Genomic DNA, 18398 nt, shown 5'->3' with positions numbered 1-18398 from the left:
AGCTGCCACATACTAGGGACATTACTCAGAACACCCAAAGATGTACAATATTTACTTAGCACCTGACTGCATGGACTAGGTCTTTAGCAGTAGGAATAAAACAGTATTTTTCTTCAAGAAGCATACAGACTAGAGAGAAGTAAGTGCAAATAACAGATGATATTAATACTGAATGCAGATACTAGACTGATACAAGCAGAATGCTACAGTGAAGTCCAAAGAGCTCACCTAACAAGGGAAGTGGTACAGGAATATAGGATAAGGGAGGTGGTTTCCAAAGAAGTAGGAACTAACTAGAAGCTCACTTACAAAGAAAAATCTTAAACATCAGATAAGGAGTTTGGGCTTTATTATAATACTAGTAGTTAGATTCCAATGGCACTATTCATTCTCTGTAACCCCATTGTTCACAACAAACACACAGAATTAAACATACTTTTATAGTTAAAATCTAAAAACAAATCACTAAAATGACATATCTATGCCCTCAAATATGTTAAACATCTCTATGGATCAGAAATGTAATAGGAACATGAAGTGAAGCTGAAACCACTTTGGACCCCCAACACTATTATGTACAGTTATTCAAGGGTGAAATGTGCAACACAGCAGGACATTTCACCCTTAGAATAACTGTAAATAATAGTGTTCCCTATTAAGCAGGCTCAATAGCCAGGCTCTTTGCTAAAAACCAGGCACTGAGATAGCAGTCTTTCTCCAGTACGAAATGGAGTGAAAAAGGCTTCTGCTAACTGTGCTGAGGGTACAGTTTACAGAAAGTTACTGACCTAATGCCAGCTAGCTGACTTACTAATCTGTGATGCCCCCAACATCACCATTGGAGTCAAGAATCTAACTAACACACACAGAATTCTGATCTGGGAACTCCAAAGGAAGGCAGAGACAACTACATCTGCTGCATTAGCAGAGGGAATCACAAAAAAAAAAAAAAAAAAGAAAAAGAAAAGGTGACACACAACAAAGGAAAAAATAAAATCTTCAAATAGAATGTGCCTAAAAAATTACACAACACGATAAAACCATCAATATCAACAATCACAACATAAATTCACTGCATACAACATTTCAAAATAATCCAATAATCTGAAAAAACTCTTAACACATTAAAAAAATCCAAAAAGAGATAAAGGAATGATAGAACCAAAAAGTGTCAAAATAAGCAGCCATGAAAAAGAACTAGTAGACATAAAAAAGAAGCAATTAAAAATACAGCAAATGAAATACAATCTAAGTTTTAAAAAAAAAAAAAAACCTTAGAAAGCAAAAGCAAATTTTCACATTCTAAAAATGCATTTTAAAGTTAAAATTCTTTCCATTCCTATTATAATCTTCATGAACTCCACCATCTTCAATTGAGTTGGCACTTTTATTAGACAGGCAGTCTCATAAAGTTTCATAAATGAACTGAAATAACAAAGATGCTTCTTTCCTAATCCGCAGCTGCACTTCTTTATTTGACATATACCAACTGAGAAAGCATATCACTAGAAAGTCTTCAAAGTCAAATCCATGTCTCACAATATTTTTACTAAGATTCCAAGATTTCACAATAGCAAGTTTCATTTTCATTTACCAAGTGCCTCATTTTACTAATGAGAAAATTCATATTATTCATATTCATATTCATATATTCATATTATTTACATAAAACCAATATAAATAAGTGCTAAAACTTTAAATTCCCTAAAATTATATTCCAACAAGAAAATATTCTGTTCCTAAGTTTCTGTAATCAGAAAATCTGCACTTAAAATTTCCAGAAGATTCCAGTTAGGGTAAAATCTTATTTTTTCCTTACCCTCTAAAAGTAAACAACACAAATAGTAAAATCTACAAGTTGAAGTGAACGAAATGGACAGATGATGTTACATATACTATCTGCTTACACTGGAGAATATAAAATCTGTACCAAATCTGGTTAAATCCAAGAAGGTATTGGTTTCTTATTCCATGAAAGAAATTACCAGGGAAATTTTTGTTTTGCTTAAATATATTAATACATGCTACCCAATGATTACATTTCACACAATAAAATTTTTCCTAATTATGGTCAACTTCAATATTACCTTTTGTATTTTTAAAGAGTCACTCTCCAATGGCTAGCTAATAAAAAACTTTCAGATGACAGAATTAAATCAGCCAAGAAACTAGTGATTCATATTTCTTTATCACATGTAACTTCTTAGAATTAATCAAATGTCAAAAAGCATCTCTTTGTTTAAATAGAAACAAGCATGCAGTGTTGGAAAGAATCAGATTATGCAATCTCTAGAAAAAGTGACATAACTCCAATTTGTCCAGTAGCACATTTGCTCTTTTTTTTAAGTACAACATTGAAAATGCTCTTGAGATAACTCAAACAAAAGATACAGACTTACTCATGACTGGAAATGTCTCTGTATGTTGTTCCAACCAGCTATTAAACCAAAATCTGCTGTCCAAGGTTTCTCAGAGGAATACATGTCCTATTTCTGGAAACAAAAAAGAAAGAAATAGTATTTTCTAAAGATCTATACTAAAAATAAAGTTTTCTAAAAGAAACTTTTATTTCAAAAATTTTTCTGTTTTCAGAACCCCCACAATCATTATCAATTAAATATAAAAGATTATTAATCTCTAGAACATAATTTAATTCACATTTCCCTTTTTCTCAAACAAGTTGCCCCAAAAGCAAACAGTATTAAAAATTATTCAGAAATGTATTGGGGCTGGGGATTTAGCTCAGCGGCATAAGCGCCTGCCTTGCAAGCAGGCAGTCATGAGTTCGATCCCTGGTACCGATACAAAGGAAAAAGACCGGAAAAAAAAAAAAAAAAAAAAGAAATGTATTAAGGGGTATGCTTTGTAATCAGCACTAAAAACTTATTCCTTCCCAATTCCTAAGTAAATGAGAGAAAGCACTCCATTCTACAGTAATGTAGCACATCACATCTGCTAAATCTAAATGATTTGTATAAGCTACACATAAAGTAAATCATAAAAGTAATTTCTACAGATATTCTCCAATTATGGACATTTTCCTCATTATAAATACAATACTGGTCCATTGTAAAATAAACAAGAAAACCAAGAAAAATAACAAACTACAAAGAAAAAATTCTCTACAATTCAATAGTCCTACATTTACCCAATCATGTGAAGCATGTTTCCTTTCAAGAAATTTTTTCTATTTCTAAAATACACTTGATAAATACTACACTAAAATTTTTGTGTTTAGTTCTTTTCATTTAAGAGTACAAAGCATCATCTTGTATTACTATTAACACAAACTTAATAGTAATATTAATCTTATTGCTAAGATTTATGTCTTTCTCTCTCAATTACCATGTTTTTAAATGAGGTATTCGGTACTACTGCTATATTTAAACAATAGATTCATGAATGCCTACCTAAATCTAATGTATTAAATTCCACAAAAAAGATCAGACTTGATATAAAATTTATACTTGTGCTACTTTGTGTAAAGCATCCTTCATAAATCAATAAGCTACTATTTACAGAAATTTTTAAAACCTACTTCTTGCAATCACAAATGGTAACCATTATTTTCTACATCATTAAGAAATTAACAATATTAAAGCTTGCTGTTTTTGAATCACAGGGTAACAGTTCTTGAAGAAATAACGCTAGCTTCATCTATACACTTCACTCATTTCACATAATGTACGTTAAGAAGTACACATTTACAAAATGAAGAGCTTGCATTAGTACTTGTATGCGCAGTATGGTCTATAATTAGCACTGTAATTAGCAGTGACATATATTCATGGTTCTGCCACGTAATCACCCAACCCATGTATTTTCATCTTTATCTGGCCTATCATATATGATTTCCATTTCCAGAAAACCCAGTTATTCCAAATTAGAAGTTGTATGGAAAATCTAAAAGAAGATATAATCCACACGTTAGTTTCAGAATACACAATGGAAGAATCTTATGATAAACTTTTTTGGAGGAGTCTGATTGAGTCCATTACCTTTGCTTCTTTCCCCTCCTGAGGATCTCTGAGGTGGAACTTGCTGAGGAAGAATGGCAGTACTTGTTACCAGTATAAAAAGGAGATTAAGTTTACAGATGACCCAGGGGTCCACTTACATTTATACTTTCAGTCTAGTTTCTTTGCTGAGGGACTTTCCTCCTGGTTCATATTCATATCAACATTTTTTATTCTAAATATAAAATTCCCAAATGGTAACATCAAAGTAGAATGCAATGCCCTCTTTCTCCCCACAACCATAAGTAGCAGAATAAATATTAAATGACTTATATTAACACATCAAGAGTTTTCTCAGCACTGCTGTGGGTGAGGTGGTGCACACCTGTAAACTCAGCAATTCAGGAAACTGAGGTACTAAGATCACAAGTTCAAGACTAGCCCAAGCAACTTAGAGAGAGCCTGTATAATAAGGGGAAGGGAACTGGGGGGGGGGGGGCGACTCAGTGGTACAACTCCCTTGAGTTTTGAGTTCTCGTACCACAAAAACAGTTTTCTCAAACTAAAAATACTTCCTTCAAAAATACCTGAATAATAAAACTTAAAAACACAAGATTTATAATCCTGCCATCACAGATTTTAAACAAATGCACCAGGGTTTTACAGTTTACAAATACGTAACGTGTTAGAATTAATGTAAAACAGGGGTTCTTAGAAGCATTTATAAATGACTTACAAGTGAAGTCACTTAAGATTCTTTATGCTAACCACAGATTCAAAATACAATTTCCACTATAGGGCCGCGGATTTAGCTCAACAGCATAAGCGCTTGTCGCAAGTGCTGTCATGAGTTCGATCCCCGGTACCAAAAAAAAAAATTTCCACTACCTACTTTCAAGTAGTCTACCAATTCATTTAAGCAAAAAGGCATTCCAGTAGTACATAAGTAAAATATATATTAAAAAAAAAAAAAACTGTGTTCAAATGCCCTGTCTCCTCCCCTAAATGCTACCCTTTCCCACTAGACAAAAGAAGGAAAAAAACTTTCTTTTTTGCACCCCATTCGAGAGAAAATGAAATGGGTGCTAAATCCACAATTTCACAGATGAGTTATACAGTTCTGGATATTTCTAAAAAATCTGACCTCATTTTTCAGACACCGGCAATGGAGGTGTGGCCACATGCCTTATAGGAATGTGGGCTGATTGCATTAATTCCAACTAGAGACTGTTAAGACCACAAAGTTGACCTGCATTCTCCTGCACTGCACCAAGCCAAATGCACAACCCAGGCCGCTGCTAACCAACTATAAGGGTTAATCCTGATTCTCAATTTACTTGAATTAATTAAGAGGTACCTGGATGGACAGTTGGATTGTGAGGGCACTAACCCATCAATAGATTAATCCACTGACAGTTCATAACCAGATGAGCTGTTAGATGAGACAGAGTTAAAGGAAATGGGTCATTAGAGGTGTGCCTTTAAAGGATGTATCCCATCCCTGAATGGAAGCAGTTTTTTCTATCATGAGGTTTCTGCCTTGCCATAGATCTAAATAGTAATGTAGTTGGCCAGCGATCGACTGAAATTTCTCAAACTGTAAGCCAAAATAAAACTTTTCTTCCTTAAACTGCTTATGTCAGGTATTTTGTCACTATGACAAAAAGATAACAAATATACCAATTCACAACTTATAACCAAACTTCACCAAACGCAGCAGACTAAAGATCTATGAGTTAAAAACAAGTATCTGTGGTATGCCACTGCAATTCTGCAGTTGTTACATGCACTGTTACTGCCACATATGATCAATACGAGAATAAAAATAAATTTTCAAGATAAAAAGACTGTATTTAAAAGTCTAGCTATATACTATTCACAAACATATCTAAATCAGTAGAATACACAGAGACTGGGAATAAAAGCATTAAAAATTTGTATTAGGTGAATACCAAAAGGAAGAGATGTGGCAATAGAAATTCACATGTGCTACGATATATACTCAAAATGTCCATAGCAATGCTGTGTGCAATAGCAAAAAACTGAAATTTCCATCAGAAAAGTAAATAATTAGGATCAAGTATAATGAATCAGTGAAATGAACCAAAAGTGTGCATGTCAACAAATAAATTTCAAACATTGACAGCTACATGTACTATACTTATACATATATTCAATGACACAATACCAATGATGCAATGGTATCCCTCATATAATATTACAAAATAAAGTACACAATGCATTGTTCAGAGATAGCCACATAAGTAATGAACTCTACAAAGAAGCAAGGGAATCTTAGGCCACACCTTAAGGCTAATAGTTTCCTCAAACCAGCAGTAGAACAAGGGTAGGGAGAGTTATCTGAGAGGGGAAGAATAATGTTCTATTACTTAGGCTAATAGGGAGGATGGAATGGACATTATTATGTTAGTCTTTATGTAAATATATGACACAAAATTTTTTGTATGTTATATTTTATAGTATCTGAGAAAGCAAACATTTTTCCCAGAAAATGCAGCAAGTAAATTGTTATAAATAAAAGTAACATAAATGTACGCAACTGCATGTATAAAGGAGTTAAATGCAGGTACAACCTTTAGCCCAGTGTGGTGGCGCACACCTGTAATCACTGTACTTGGGAGGCTGAGACAAGAAGATCTTTGCAAGTTTGAGACTATCCTGGGCTACAAAGTGAGCTCAAGGCTAGTCTGACATAGTAAGATCCCGTCTCTAAAAAACAAAAAATGACGGGATTTAACTCAGCAGCATAAGCACCTGCCTGGCAAGTATGAGGATCCTCAATCCCCAGTACCAAAAAAAAAGCAGTTACAATCTTTAAGCCATACTTAAAGAAGCAGAAACAGTTGTAGTGACTCATTTATTCCTTAAAAATAAAGGACAATTACAAGTGATAGGCCAGATCTAGCACAAATTGCAAGGTAGTTTTTATGTGAAACGATTTATGATTAAACATTATCTGTGCCTAGAAGCAACTCTAAGAACTGTATCATTTGTGCTGTCTGATCTCAGCTGTCTGACCACTGAGGCTTCTGATCTCATCTTTACAGCTCTATAATCCTAGCTCATTTTCTAGTATAAAGTACCACAACCTGTTTTCCTAAACTGCTATTTGTTCAACTGCCATTCCCCTACCCTATCCCCAAAATGGAAGCCAAGGGAAAAAGGATGAGAGAGACGGAGGGGAGGGAGGAGAGTGGGAAATGGGGAAGAGTTAAAGGGAGAAAGCAGGGGAAGACAGACAGACAGACAGAAGCAAAAAATTACAGAGCTGAGTATAGTGATGGGTGGTTGTAATCGCAGCACTTGCAGGCAAAGGCAGGAGGATTCAAGTTAAGCCTAGTCTAGGCAACTCAGTAACTCAGGGAGTCCGTCTCTAAATAAAAATAAAAATAAAAATAAAAATAAAAATAAAAAATTTGAAGTGCTAGGCACTAAAGAAATGCAAATTAAGACAACACTGGGATTCCATCTTACTCCAAAAAGAAAGAAATCAAATAATAACGAATGCTGGTGAGGCTGGGAGTGGAGAAACCCTTCTATATGGCTGCTGAGAACATAAACTAGTATCACCACTATGGAAATCAGTATGCAGATGCCTCAAAAACTAAAAGGAGTAATGTCAGCTCTTCCCCTTCTAGGCATCTTCCTGAAAGAGTTAAAGCCATCATATTACAGTGACACATGCGTACCCATGTTTATAGCAACACAACTCACAATAGCTAAATCCTGGAAGCTGCCTGTATGTCCATTAACAGGTGAATTTAAAAAATGTGATAGTATACACAAGGGCGTCCTACTCTGCTACAAAGAAGGATACACTTGAATTATTTATAGGAACGATGCACCTTGAGACCATAACATCAAATGAAAAAAAAAACCAGACATAAACAGGCTTAAATATCATATGGTTTCTCTCAGATGAGAAGCCCAAAATATAAAAAAAAAAAAGAAGAAATAAAAGACAGATAGTAGGAAATAGGAGTAGTTTTGCAAATTGGAAGGGGACCAAGAGATAGAGGAAGGGATAAGAAGAAGAGGATAAAAGCCAAGGGGTGAAAAGGAAATTGAGATGTGTTGTGTACCTGTACCAATTCCCCACAGGGAATGTGATCGTTAGGTGCTGAAAGGGGGTAGAGTACACTAGGGATATAACTCAGTGCAAAGGCCCTGGGTTTAATCCCCAGCAGCAAGAAAAGAAAATTCAATTTCTGATAATAAGAAACTGAGTGAATTGTTCATTTACATGTAATGGACTCTTCAGTGTCAACTTAAAATATCGCAAACAAATTTAATAAAGATAATTCTACAATGCATTTTACATAATGTTACCACAGAGTCATCAAGAAAGTGTCAGAAGTAGTTCCTCATCTAAGTTAAATTTATTTCCCTGAAGGCTTACAAACCAATATTTAAATGGTTATAGTCCAGATTTTAAATTTAAAACAGACAAATAATATACAAACTTAGAGTAAATTCAACAAACGTTTACTGGGTAGCTCTCACAGATCAAATAATATTCTAGGCACAGCAGACATAGCCATGAATGAACAAGACACTACCTTATGGGAATTTATAGTAACTGTAGTACCTTCTTTACTTAATTCAGATCCACCTATGTATGTCAGATTCCCAGATCTCTTCTCATTCTAAAGAAACAACTACAGCCAGTATTAGTCACTATTAATTGACACAGAAGGTCTTACCACTGTAGTTTCACAATTCTTAGCTTTTTTTACACAATGCTCTTCCTAAAATTTATACTCCCTAAAAAATACTAAATCCCCACAGCTTGAAGAATTTTCAAGCATAAGAGATGTTCAGCAGACCTGTTACTGCTAGAGTGAAAGGAGATTTGTTTATCCTATTCATTAAATCAACAAAATACTTCCTGATAACAAGGTCAAAGAATGAGATGGACTGAAGAGCAAAATGAGAAGTCCTTTAGTTTCAGCGCTTTGTTTACACATGTATGTTAATGAAGCATGAGATAAGAATGAGGTCCAATTTCTCTTTACACAGGTAGAATTTAAGTTAGGTTTCCAGAAGGACTTAACAAGTTCAAATAGCTTTACCCTGGTCCACCTGCCAACTTGCAGGTACGGTTCTTAGAAAAGCAAATGTTCTTTCCAAGTCTTTCTTGTTTGCATCAGTTATAGACACTGCTTCTTTAAAATGGCTTACAATGCAAGACCCTGAATAAAATAAATACTCGAAAGAATGAATGAATATCCGGAAAGTAGCCCAGTGTAAAAGCCATGGGCCCAGAACAATAACATTAACAACAAAAAAGAGCTTTTAATATTTGCCTTATGCACTTGATAAATCATATCATGACTGTAAAGAATGCCTCTACAGATAAGAGTTAAAATAGTGAATACAGTATCTCTAGTTTTCAAGACCTTAACATCATTTACAGAGTTAGTTAAAAACTTAGGATTGTCAATTACAACAATGAAAACTGTAGTAGATACAGAAGGGAATTTATTTAAAAAGCAAACAATTCCAAGGCCCATCTTCAAAAAATGTATATCTAGATTCTAAACTCCAGAACGTATTTGTCAATTTAATAAATATTCAGTTCTACAAGATGCAAAAATTACTCAAATGGTTTACAATAAAATAATCAGGACAAACTTGGTCCCAGCCATCCTATAATAAAACATATTCAGGACAAATGGAAACTGGAACCAAGTTGAAGTCAAGCCAGTTTAGGACCTTTCAGCTCAAAGAGCCTACATGAATGGAGGTAAAGTTATAAATGAAGGACATAAATACACAGTTGAAGAGAACTGGAAAGACCAGTGGTAGACCAGTGACGGCGAACCTTTTAGAGCAGTCATTTCATTTCCGAGACTCAGGTTTTACTTTAAAGTCAGTTAAAATTCCCAAACTGCCTACCACGGGAATTTTCATGGACTATGCACTTTAAAAAAATGGTTTTGCAAACTAAATATCTCATATAGTTAATACACATTTTAGTAATGATCCATTTTTGGTTTCATAAAATAAAGGAGTTAAAACAATTTTATAGTTCTCTTCTCCACTGTATTATTTATGAGTTAACTTAATTAACTGGGCATAACTAGATCAACCAGTAAATTATTACAATAAACCAAGTATGAGCTAAAACTGATGTAAAGTATTTTTTAAAGAGGGAGGGCAGATTGAACACAACATAAAGTCGAAGTGACGGCTAATAGAGAAGTAGTCAAAGGTAATCAGGTGTTTGATGGCATTCTTCAGGTAATCCGTGGTGAGGACAATCATTATGCTAGAGGAAATTTTTTTGTTATAGTCAGAAAAATATTTCCCAAATAGTTCCCAAATGAACTTAGAAATCAAACTGATGATAAGCCATGGAAACAGAATGCGATATAAATTGATAAGAAGTAGGACTTAGTGTTTCCAAAAGATAATTTGTAAAAAAAAAATTATAGAAATTTCTCTTCGGCAATTAGCATGTAGTCTGAATACTAATTTAAATATATATCTTAAAATGATGCTTTAAAAACTCAGACTATTTTCTAATAACTAAGCATGAAGTAAAAAAAAAATGAAAGCTGCATAAGTGCTCAAGCTGCATTTTCAACAAAGGTAAACCAACTGTTATGGATCAACACTCTTGCTTGATGACAAAGAGTTGGGCAAAAGACACACATTAAGTATAGTTTTAAATGATTTAAAAAACATCAAAGATATCACCAATATTTTGGAAACGTTTTGCTGAGTAACTACTAAAGCTAAACACATGTCTAATTTTCAACAGTTTTATTCCGACAGATATGTAAGAAGGTTCACAGTAGCTTTCTCACAGGAGCCGAAAACTGAGAGCCCAAAAGTTTATTAGAAGTAGAATGAATAAATAAATTGTGATATATTCATTTAGTAGGTTACCACTACAACAGACGGAATACTAATTTAAATACATATCTTAAAATGCTGCTTTAAAATCAGACTATTTTCTAATAACTAAGCATCAAGTAAAAAAAAAAAATGAAAGCTACATAAGTGCTGAACCTGCATTTTCAACAAAGGTGAAAGAGTACTTTCCAGTAATGGTCACTACAATATCTCTGGTCCTACGTACTCTTCCAAAAGAATCTTGTCTCTCCCAATCAAGAAGCAGAATCCAGTCAGGCTTGGAGGCGCAAGCCCGTAATCCCAGCACTGGGGAGGCTGAGGCAGAAGGATTGCCAAGAGTTCAAGGCCAACCTGGGCTACATAGTGAGTTCAAGACCAGCCTGAACTACCTAGTGGGACCCTGTCTCAAAAAAACCAAAAAACGAACAGACAAAAAGCAGAATCCATCTCCTCTTTTAAAGAGTAGGCTTACACTACTGCCTTAAAGAAGAATATGCAATGGAAATAATAACACATAAACTCAGAAGCTAAGTAATAAAAACCAACACAACTTCTGGCTCACATTCTGTCCCTGATTCCTTCATTAATCCTCTCCCTTTTTCCCTGGAATCAGCCACAAGACTTACGCTGTACAAGCTCAGGCCATACTTACTTCAAGGCCACATGCATATGTCTCATCATCAAACACCAGACCCAGGAGAAAGCCTTCAGACAGACAGCTCTAGGCGCAGCCTTTCATCACCCTAGCTGAAACTAAATGAAGCAGAGACAAGCACTGAGCAAATTGTAGATTTGTGAACTAAGTCAGTGTTTTAAGTCACTTGAGTTCTGAGGCAATTTTTGTACAGCCATACTAACTAGTACCGGGCAATAAAAGAAACGTGCACAACTACCTGAAATTCAACAAGCTACAACACTGAAAGATGTCATATACAAAAAAAAAAAAAAAAAGAGTATATAAAAAATATACTTTTTATGAAAAATTAGAAACTGCAAAACTACTCTATAATGATTGGAAAGACACTGTGACCAGAAGCAAGAAAGGAAGATGGAAACAACTGAGAAAGAGTATGACAGAGCCTTCTGAGGTTCCAAAACTGTTTTGTATGTTTGAGTATGATTACATAGTCAAAGATTCTCAGGATGTACATTTAAGATTAATGCATATTATTGCATGTACATTATAATTTTTTTTTTAAAAAGGAGAGAGGATATGGTAACAGTATCAAAGAACTAACCCAACAATGAGGAATATCCAACCATAACAACTCCAAGAGAGAACAAGAATCTACCATGGAAAGCATAGCACCCCGGGGCTTCTTTATTCTAGGAAACATTTATCTAATCAAAACAGGCACCTGAGACTAAATTGTATGTGGGAAGCCTTGAAGGCTAGCAGTATAAAATGTCAGAATAAAAGAATCCATCAAGGAAGCCATCTTCGGCTTTGGCAGAAGACCTCAAAAAAAAAAAAAAAGAATCCCAAAAGAAGATGAAGAGTGGGGGAAACCTGAAGATAAAGCCTACTCTTGCATAGACTTCCAAAAGAAAAAAATCTCAATTTTGATAAAAGGGATCCCAACTGCCTGGCAAAGCAAAGGAAAAATCCTGATTTCCTTACCTAAACATACATTTCTAAAACCATGAAACTTGTTGATAAATAAGAGTATTAATCCAGAGTAGAGCTACCATGCTTGTTCTGTCCAAGGAGAAACGTACAAAGCTGAAAATTTTTGATATGGAAGCAGATAGTACTAAAAAGCAGCATAGTGTACTTGAAAAAGAACCAAAATAAAATTCTAAAAGTGAAAAATATAATTACTAAAATTTAAAATCCCAGGAAATATATTTTAAAAGTTTATTCAATAAAGCTGGATGTTAATTTAATAAGCTAGAAGACAGGCCAGAAGAAAATATTCAGAACAAAAAGGAACATAAAGATGAAGAAAATAAAAGAGGTGAAGCACAGTAAAAAGATCTAGCATTGTATAACTGAGCTCCAAGAAAAGTTAATAAGCAACAGGGAAATCCAGCATTTTAAATAATGATGGCTGAGAACTTCCTAAAACTGATGAAAGACATCAAGTTACAGTGTCAAAATGTAGACCTTAAGCAAGAACAGAATAAGAGGAAAGCAAGGATGCAGAAAGAGAAAAAAGGGAGGGAAAGGAAAAAAGGGGAAAAAAGAGGGAGAAGGAGAGAACCATCTAAAATCCAAAAGCAAAAGAAAAGTCTTAAAAATACCTGAAAAAGGCACAAATTACCAACAAAGAAGCAATAAAATGCAGATGACATCTAATAGAAACACAGAATACAAAAAACATATATAGAGGGGCTGGGGATTTAGCTCAGCGGCATAAGCGCCTGCCTTGTAAGCAGGCAGTCGTGAGTTCGATCCCTAGTACCGATAAAAACGAAAAAGACAAAAAAAAAACAAAAAAACATATATAGAGAGAACATATATGGAGCTTAGATATATACGGATTGATCTCCAAGCTGATATTCTATACACAGTAAAATATAGCTCAAGAACATAGGTGAGGGGCCGGGGATACAGCGCCTGCCTAGCAAACACAAAGTCGTGAGTTCGATTCCTAGTATCCTCCTCCACCCCATACCACCAAAAACAAAAAAAAAAAAAAAAAAATCTGTCAATATTAGATCTGCTCTAAATACTAAACAGTGTTCTTCAGGCAGAAAGAAATTATTGTAGAAGGAAGATTAGTAACACAGGCAGGAAAGAAGAAAAGAAAAGACAGTAAGTAAAAACAGAAATACTGTATGTCTGTAGAGTTTTTTTAATATATGCATTTTAAAACATACTAGTCATTAAGGAAGACTGAAAATTGAACTAAATGTATATTTTTGTTATTTTTAAAATACAGTTTCACTGTGTGGTTCAAGCTAGGCTCAAACTCATGGCAATCCTCCTGCTTCAGTCTCTCAAGTGCTGGTCTTACAGGTATGCACCACCATACCTGGCTGAACTAAAACTCAATGTTTTTAAAGGTCAGTTGTCTAGCAAATGGGTAAAGTCTCAATTAACAATACACTTTGATGAGTCAAAGTATATATTAAAATTTCTTATGTGAACACTATAGGAATAGTAAGAGAATATATAATAAACTAATAAAAAATAAAAACCAATTTTTAAAAAAGAAAGAAAAGAAGAAGCCAGGCATGGTGATGCATGCCTGTGATTCCAGCTCTTATGGGCTGAAGCAGCAGAATCACAAAATTGTGGCCAGTATGGACTAAACAATGCATTCAAACCCAACCTAAACCTGAACTTGTCTTAAGGAAAAACAACAATCCAAAAAAAAAAAAGGAGAAAATGATTATTTTTAAAAATCAGTACAAAACTAAAAAAGAAAAGAGGTAAGACAGATTTCTAATTTTTAATCATTTGTGCCAACATAATTATATAGCAATAAATAATTGGGTAGCCAATTCTAGTTAACCACAATCTCATCTTTATAAATTTTAACCTCCACTGCTATTTGATTTTTCCCTGTGATTGACTTTTTAAAATTTTATTTATTATCTTACTATGAATACACTACTGTGCATTAAAATGTCCAAAATCCAAACAAGATTAAATAAGAATGAAAAGGTTAGAGAGCCAACTGACTTATTTTACTCCATTAATTTCACAATATTAATTTGCCATCATGGAGTTATATAACATTACTAACGGCAAAGTTAACATATTTAGAAGTTTTAAAATGATATTCTTTCACTTATTTCATGAAAACAGTACTGTAATGTTTTTAGTTCACTTGTTGATTCAGTGAAAGGAAATTCCAGGATAAAATTTTAACTTTTTCTAAACTATTAATGTCAGCAAAAAACAGGTACAATGTGTAGCTTTATCAGAAAATAACTAAAGTCTTTTTAGAATAAAAACAATAAAACAAGACATAAACTCTAGAACCAATCTTGACCTTTCCATTGTAAATGAAAATAGCTGCACACTTACTAAATGTTTTTGTTTTGCAGTTTTACAAAGAATATGCATTTTAAATAAGGCAGTCTAAATTCCACAGAGAATGCAATCAAAATACTATTCAGACATAATCTTTGTAAAGAAATTAAAGTCTCTAATTATTAAATGCATAATATTTAACCCCAGTTTTAGAACATATAAATTAACACATAAACATGTATAAAAGCAGACACCGAAGTGTTCCAGTCATTTCCAGTTTAAGTGTGATTAGGGTCCAGCAAGATGACTCCCTTTCTGTAATTACTATGGAACAAAAGCAAGCCACTTCACTCAGGTGACTAGAAAATGGTGCTGGCATCCCTCTCTGAATAATGGACAACAGCCAAGCATGAAGTCCAATTCTGTAATTCCCACACTCTGAGAGGCTGGGGCAGGAGGAGTGCAAGCTCAAGCCCAGCCTGAGCAAGATGGCAACACAGCAACTTAGACTCAGAATAAAGAGACTTGGGGGATCCAGCTCACTGTGAAAGCCCTGGGTTCAACCCCCAATAGATGGCCTCTCAAAAAAATGACTGCTTGTATGCAACACAGGGAACTAATACACATTCTTATATAACCCCTAAAATAATTTTCTTAGCTCTGCTACTGAATATATGGTATTTTCTCACTTTCAAGACTTCTCATTTCTCCCAACACTCCTTTTTCACCTCCTGTCTCCCCTCATTCTTAAGACCTTAACTACTTCCTCAGGGAAACTTGCCCTGATTCCTCCAAAATCAAGTTATGATCCCTGGGTTATTTGCATAGTTCCCTGTACTTCACTTCAAAAGGCCAAACCACTTGTTGAAAACAAGGTAACCAACACAAATTCTGGGAGTACACAGAAAGCACTCAAATATTCAATGAATAAACAAAATTGAGCTTATAATTTCCTCCAATTTTACAAAGAAACAAGCTTCCAAAATTTAAGTACAGAAATTCACATGAAATGATATAGCCTGGCAGTGACATGTCTATGATTCTAATTCACATATCCTAATCTCCTGCACTGGCATGCCACAAGGAAATGTGTTAAAAAGTCAGACTTCAAGTTATTATTTTTGTATTGACTTCTACTATAAAGAAAGGGGGTGAATATAATTAAATCACATCTGAAATTGAAATCTACTTTCCAAATATCACATTGAAAGGACAAACTGTAACTTTCTAGTAATTAGTGGTCTGAATTGCAATTACAAAACAAAAATGATTTCAAGTGAATCTGCAAACATAAACCCCCCAAAATGTAATCACCTGTCTCTACCTGAAGTAGCAATTCTCAAAACCTCTGTATTCTTGTCAGCTTCAAACTGCCAGAACATTCCTCAGTTTTTAAACAAAGTACTTTTGTTTGTTCTCAGTTTGAACCTACTGGCCTTTTTTTCACCCATCTTTACTGGTTACAAATGTAACAGTAATTTGACACAGATGGCAAACCCAGAACAATGCAAATTCTGGTTAGCACAGTAGACCCAGATTAGATTTGCTGTGGCTGGTAGCTCTCTTGGTTCCCAATAATACTTAAAAGATGATCTGTCAATACGCAGTGCCAAGTTTGACATTTCTACTCACTGGCTTGTTTAACCAAGCCAGTCGTCCTCAATAGGAAGATATTTGCATCACAAAGCATAAAGCTAGTGCTGAACTATCCTTACCAGAAACAGGTACAACAAGGTTTGACAGTCTCTAGCTAAAAACAGTCAGTAGGCTTGATACTAAGGCTCAGGGCCCAAATTCTCAATGTTTGGCAAAAAAAAAAAAAAAAAAAATGGCTCTTTGAATGCCTTTGTGACAACTCATTAATTCTTTAAACACACAATCAGCAAAGGAATTTCTGTTAACTGAGAATCTTTGCAATCAGGGTCTTTTTCCTTTAAAAGTTGATTTATACTTTTATTAGTTCAATTTTGTTTTTCTCTTGTGGCTCTAACCCTGGTCCTAATCTTAAATGATGAACTGCACCATGTTTACAACTTCTATTACAAAAGAATGGCACACTTGAAAATACTTTTGTTAATTTTAGGTCGGAAAAAAATAAAAGCAAATTAACCAGTGATCATTTGATACTGCCTTATTATTTCTCTTATTAAGATGACATCAAGAAAGTACAAAAGCACCCTGACTTCTTGACAGAGCATCCCTCAGATTCAGTATGTATAGGAAGGAGGCCGTTGAGTAGGGTGATCTTGAAAGTCCTGTGCAACTTTTCTCATCTATGAAGTACTAAATATCCCAAAGATTGTATTATTTTTATAAAAGGATCGATAAAGAATTCAAATCATTTTCTTCCAACAAGTAAAATATTTAAGACATTGTCCCACGCCCCCTCCCCCCCGCGCGCCCCATTACGTCTTATTTCCCAAGACTGGGAATTGCCCCAATTCACTGAGCCTCCGGTCCGCGCAAAAGCCTTCCACCTGAAAAGCATCGTCGAATTAAAGGAAGAAAAGATAAGAGGGGGACGCCTCGACCTTCAAATTACAGAAACGTCCACCCATCGAGTTACAGACATCTCTCCTTTTCTAGTACTAAAACACCTGCGAGTAACTCGTTCTCACGCATTAGAAATGTCGCACCATTCCACTGTTGAGAGCTACAAACTGTTTTGCAAACTTTGCAAAGGCGCACACGTTCCCAGGCTTTCCAAATCCCTCACTCAGCCCATCCTCCCCGTCGCCCGTCGAAACAAAGTTCCTCCGCATCAAGGCAATAATTTTAAAAGAACGAACTTTTCCTTGGTCCTGCCCACTTAGACTCTGGAGCACGCAACTGAAACTTGCTAGGGAGACGTCTCCCCCGGGACCGAAACTTGCACCAGGGGGAGGCGTGCAGCGGGTTCCGCCTCCCGGGGCTGCGCTGCCCTGGGCCGTTTCCCCGGGCTCTCTCCCGGTGCGCCCCCCGCTCGCGCCCGCCAACCTGCCAATCACGCCGCAGACCCCCCACCAGCAGGCGGGCACCCGCGCGCGCCCCCGAGCCGGCCCCTCCAGGGCTGAGCCGGGCGCCACGGCCGCGTCCCCTCCTCCCGGGTCCGGGAATGGCGGCGTCCGGCTCCCCAGGGCCAACTCCGAGTCCAGGGTCCGGGAGCGCACCCCAGGAGCCCGAAGCTGCCGGCCCCTCGCGGCGGCGGAGCAGGGAAGGAAGTTACCTCAGGACGGTCCCGTCGGCGGAGGCTGCGGGCAGCAGGCAGGGCGGGCAGTCCCAGGCGGCCGAGCAGGTCCGGCGCGGCGGCGGCGGCTACTGCAGTGCCCTCCGCCCCATTGTTTCTCTTCCAAGAGGATCCCGGCGAAGCCGAGCCCGGGAACCAGGAAGTTCCCCGGCGCGACACCTCCTGCCGCCGCTATGGAAACGGCCCCCGCCTCCCAGGGCGGCTTGCCCGGGACCCCGCCTCCGCGCCGCCGGCCCCGCCCGCTTCACCGGCTGCTGCCAACCGTTGCCGCTGCGGCCGCGGCCGCCGCCATCTTGGCGCGGCGCGGGCAGCCCATTCCCGGCGGCACGTGCGCGCCGCGCGCTCCTGCTAACCACGGGGCCGCGCACCCATGGCTGCAGGTGGAAGCCCCCTAGCAGGAAGGCAGTGT

At 36.5% G+C, this 18398-nt stretch overlaps 1 protein-coding gene across 3 annotated transcripts in view; it reads right to left on the bottom strand.

The window, feature by feature from the left end:
- The window catches only part of Usp6nl (USP6 N-terminal like), a 159127-nt gene extending 141020 nt beyond the window's left edge, over positions 1–18107 (bottom strand). Inside the window, exons 1-2 of one of the 3 annotated variants that reach the window (XM_013156505.3) lie at positions 17969–18107; positions 2400–2492 (exon numbers count right to left, since the gene is read on the bottom strand). In XM_013156505.3, coding sequence (XP_013011959.2) covers positions 2400–2403 — 4 coding nt within the window. In that variant the 5' untranslated portion in view covers positions 2404–2492; positions 17969–18107. Of the gene's footprint in view, positions 1–2399; positions 2493–3998; positions 4386–11490; positions 12703–17968 lie in introns of those variants that run through there. The other 2 variants (XM_063260152.1, XM_063260150.1) reach the window with 2 other exon arrangements.
- Between the last annotated feature and the right edge of the window lie 291 nt (positions 18108–18398).

The sequence above is a fragment of the Cavia porcellus genome, unplaced genomic scaffold (assembly GCF_034190915.1).
Source record: "Cavia porcellus strain 051 isolate PalLab524CR breed Dunkin Hartley unplaced genomic scaffold, mCavPor4.1 scaffold_13, whole genome shotgun sequence".
NCBI classification, from domain to species: domain Eukaryota; kingdom Metazoa; phylum Chordata; class Mammalia; order Rodentia; family Caviidae; genus Cavia; species Cavia porcellus.
This window is presented reverse-complemented; position numbering and strand designations above follow the sequence as displayed.